Source organism: Plectropomus leopardus, unplaced genomic scaffold (assembly GCF_008729295.1).
Source record: "Plectropomus leopardus isolate mb unplaced genomic scaffold, YSFRI_Pleo_2.0 unplaced_scaffold19816, whole genome shotgun sequence".
In the NCBI taxonomy this organism is placed as follows: Eukaryota; Metazoa; Chordata; class Actinopteri; order Perciformes; family Serranidae; genus Plectropomus; species Plectropomus leopardus.
In genome coordinates, this window is record NW_024621403.1 from 1 (window position 1) to 4,716 (window position 4,716).

Below are 4,716 nucleotides of genomic sequence, written 5' to 3' on the forward strand. Positions count from 1 at the left end.
GACTACACCCTGTCTGTGCGCGTGCAGGATCTCGGAGGAGCGTCGGAGACCGCGCTGAGTGGAAGCGCCAGAGTGCGCATCGTCGTACAGCAAAACCTTTGGGTCAATCCTGGACCTATAACTGTTAGAGAGCACTTGAAGGAAACGTACCCTCTGGATATCGCAAAGGTGTGGTGGGAAACCAACTCGCACAAATGCAGACAAGTTAAAGTACGCTTACTATACCAACTCTATATCCAGTAACTGACCATGCAAATGTGGCCTCTTTTCTCCTTTTTTGGATCCAGGTTCAGTCTAATGATCCCAACGCCATCTACAAGTTAGTGCAGAAAGAGCGAGAGCTGAAATTCCCCTTCCAGATCACAGAAGAAGGAAAAATACTTCTGATAGAGGAGCTGGACAGAGAAGACAAGGACATGGTACACAACACAGTTTTTCTCTATAAACGTGTTTTAAGTCATGTAAAAATGATACCTTTCCTCTGGAGTTGACTCCTGATTTTGTGTTGGTTCTGTTTCAGTACATCCTGGTGGTGTTCGCAGTGGATGACAATGACAAACAGGTGGATCCGCCCATGGAGATTCAAATTTTGGTGGAGGATGTGAATGACAACGCACCTGCGTGTGCAAACGAGGAGAGTGTGTTTGAGGTGCAGGAGGACGAGCCTGTAGGTAAGATGTGTGTTCGGTTATCATATAACCTATTTATATTCAAGTGCTGTATATGCTCGAAGTTTATGCCTCATTCAGCAAAAGTATTTCCTTAACTTCTTTTCTCCTGCTTTAAATTGCATCTTCATAATTCTTTTTCTGTTTGATTTGTACTATGTTTTGTGTTTTTGGGTCCATATTTACCACATTTCTGAGATTTATACTTAATAGTGCTTTGAGGAGAAGTGATCAGATCCATTACTTACATAACAACACTGGGTCAAAACCTAATATATAGCTGCACCACGTATGAAACACAAGATGGCTACTGCTCAATTTGAAACACAAAGTGATGGCATTCACTCACGACTTTGCCCTGCTGCTGTGGTCCAGCCCAAAATGTACTTAAATACATTTTAAAATGGAAATCAGTACACTTAGACAAACTCACAAAGAGGAAGGGGCCTGATTTCTCTGAAGCTGTACACACAGATCATTTCACATAACCCTCCCCACTTCGGCTCCGTTTGGGGATGTGCGTCCCTGTGTGACTGGTGGAGGCGTCGATATGTTATGAGAACTGGATACTGCATTTAATGTAGGGCCTAGTTCATTCCGAAGGGAGTTGCTTAGTGGTGTGTGAAGCAAAAATGGTTCAAATGCTGCGTATTAAATTACCTGGATGATCTGGGGATGACGGGGACTTTGTGTCCCATACAGCATGTGCACCAGAGACTTGTGTTAACTTCCAGTTTAGCCCCCTGCTAACTTCAGTGAGGATCAAATAATATAATCTTGTGGCCCCTTTAGACTATAGAAATGTTATCAGACTGAATGGATAAAATCCTGATGGTGAAACAAGTATCCACTGATTTACAGACTCTATCTCTTTCATAATGCAAGTCAACACGAAAAAGTCTTTTTGGGCTTGGCCATGTCATATAACAGTTTAATTACATTGTTTGGCCACTATGAAAAGTAATCCTGCGTATTTCCGTGGGACCTGGGCTCTCCTTGCCTGCTGCAGTCCAGACAAAAACAACCAGGTTGTTGCGTCTCTTTTAATCTTTTCCCACTCTGTGTAACTTTTAATGTAGTGCCTTATATGAAGGTATTGGATCAGGTCATTTGGGGGTTATGTTAACAGATTTTGGAGTTGGGTTAAAGATTGTATCTTTTCTGTAGGATTAACTCTTACTGTAAAAAGAGACCTTAATTTTAAGAACAATTATTGGTTCTTGTGGTTGCAGGCAGCCTGATTGGACAGCTGTTGGCCCACGATGACGATCAAGAAGGGACACTGAACTCTCATCTGACTTTCACCATCCTGTCCCAAAATCCCTCCACCACACCCGAAGCCTTCTCCATCGATGCTGATTCTGGAAGGATCCAGGCTTTGCGCTCGCTGCAGCGAAAAGACCATCAGATGTATAACCTCAATGTCAGAGTGAACGACCCAGGTAACACACACTCCATGCATGATGTGACTCACCTGTATGAACAGGTGAGGCACTTTTAACCCCTTTGTTTTACAGCTTTCAGCACAGAATGTAAGGTCGTCGTTAAGGTCATTGACGTCAACAACGAGATGCCTCTGTTTGAGAAGACAGATGTAAGTATGTGAACCACTTCCTGTCTCTTACTCCTCGCTGTGCTTGGCTGATTTTCTTTATGTTTCTGTGTCGGTGTTCAGTACGGCAGTCAAACTCTGGCAGAGGACACTCCTGTGGGACACACAGTGCTCACCATCAGAGCAACAGACGCTGATGATCCAGACAGCGGCAGCTCTCTTATCGAGTTTCACATCACTGCTGGCAACGATGATGAACTTTTCACTGTGGAGACCGACGGCAAAGGCATCGGCCATCTGGTTGTAGCTAAGGTACGATATCTCCATTCTGCATGTCTCCCACACAAACACACACAGATGATTTAATTCAACTCACTTTTAGGAAAAAGTCCTATTTATTCATAGGATAGGAGTTTAATACAAACTGTCTAATCTTATATAATACAACAAGTTTGAAACTCTCCCTGACTGTTGCTGTTCACATGGGTGTGAGCTTATCTATAGCTGCTGGATCTGACTTCTTCCGACTTGTGTTAGGAATTAATAATGTAATGTGCCTTTTATTGTAATCCAGAATGCCTTGGATAAGCAGGAAGCAGAGTCACAGCTGCGTAAAATAATCTTTGTCTCCTTGTTCTAACTAACCCTCTTGTCTCCTAACAGCCTTTGGACTTTGAGTCCTCTCCCACCCTCAAGCTCCAGATAGACGCTCGTAACCCAGAGCCGCTGATGAAGGGTCTGGAGTACGGCAGCGAATCCACAGCCTTCGTCTCCGTGTCTCTCACCGACGTGGACGAGGTTCCAGAGTTCAGTCTGGACATCCTGGATGTGACTGTGCCTGAAAACACCACCAAGGGATCAGTGCTGCTCACTGTGGAGGCGAAGGATCCAGAGGGCAAAGAGATCGGGTAAACACACAGAAATAAGACAAAGACAAATCTCATGAGACAAAATGTAATTAACAATGCATTGATCCTTCTAAACATGCACTGTGTTGTATGTTCACCCAGAGCCTGATATATATTACTGAAAGGGTTCTTTATGTCTTCAGATCCAGCAATAATAATTTTAGTCTTTAGTGCCAAAATGGCTTTTTTCCCAAGCCTACTTAAAAAGTTTTTCTACATGACCTGACATAGGTCTCTGCATGATGACATTGTGACTAATGCACCATCAGCCATCTTTGAGAATTTTGTTATCAGTGTTACCCATAGTCCTCTATTTCCCTCACCGGCACAGAAACTAAGCAATGTACTGCTGTGGACGCCATGATAGTTCAGATATGAAAATCACACAATAACACAAGCTAGCTAACTGATCGTGACAGCAGTAGACCAGTGACTCCCGTCTTCTGCGAGGTAAAATTACTGTTTTTGTCAAAGGAATCTGGTGGTGAGTGATTAGAAAGGGCTGTCTTATGGAAAGTTAAGTTGTTGAAAGAGGCAATGCAGTAACAAGATCTTGATTTATCTTTGATTAGGCTCCTTGTACCTAATTGGTTGTTTTCGTTAAGCTGTGGTAAATTCTTGCAAATGCCTTTAGAAGCAGGAGGAGGAGGAGGAGGAGGACATTTTATCTCACTGACTCAGTCTCACGTACAGCTGTGTGGATGTAGTGACAGTTTCAGCAAATATGACAAAAAGATATTTTTTTATAATTTACCAACTAGAGCTTTGAGATTTTTTTTTTTAAAAAAAGTATCCCTTTTGTTTTGAGATTTAGGTCTTCAGCCGAGAGTCACAGATGCACTAATGTATTGTTAATTTTGGTGTTTCCATGAGATTTGTTGACAACATTAGAAATACAGAATAACATCAGCCTCATGCTGTAAAGTGCAGTCCCCCTAAAACCCCCAAAAACCTCTACAAAGTTGAAGCTATTTTACTCTCAAAACACAAAATTGTAACATTTCTTAAATCTTAAAGGTCTTAAATTCGTTTTATTTGTTTCCTGATGTCACATCTATCCAAAAAGCTTCAAATCGTATCCCCAAATATGGTATTCAAAGCATCATCTTAGAACCAGAGGGAAACAACGCTGACGCTATGTCCACATTCTTGTGCGGTTTACGAGCTTTAACGAGATTCTGCATGATAGAAGAACAAACACACACACGCATAGCTTTCATAGCTTATGAATTGTTCCACTAGATCTGTACTGGCTTTATTTTTAAATGTCAGGATGAAGTTAGGACAATCACGTGTACCCAAACGAGACTATTGATTTGTTTTGCCTAGCATTATTCCCTCCGGCCTCCCGTTCAGAGCCTGATGTGTCGTGCATTATTTCAAATATCTGCTCGCTCTGTGTGTGTCTTTGTGTGTGAATGCTGATGTGTGTTTGTGCGCAGTTTTAAGTTGGACGGTGACACTCGGGGCTGGCTGGAGATCGATACTGCCACAGGAGAGATCAAAACCAAAGACAAGCTGGACAGAGAAACAGTGGACACTTTCGAAGTCACCGTAGTTGCATTTGAGAAGGGTGAGATAATATATT

General features: G+C 42.4%; 1 protein-coding gene across 1 annotated transcript; it reads left to right on the forward strand.

Moving 5' to 3' along the window:
• Positions 1–3: 3 nt before the first annotated feature.
• LOC121965385 (cadherin-17-like) lies at positions 4–4,701 on the forward strand (the record flags this gene model as incomplete). Its single annotated transcript, XM_042515532.1, has 8 exons — positions 4–168; positions 288–419; positions 521–671; positions 1,901–2,110; positions 2,186–2,262; positions 2,344–2,532; positions 2,884–3,128; positions 4,571–4,701. Coding segments are annotated over 8 exons (1,300 nt in total), but the record flags the coding sequence as incomplete, so codon positions are not given.
• Between the last annotated feature and the right edge of the window lie 15 nt (positions 4,702–4,716).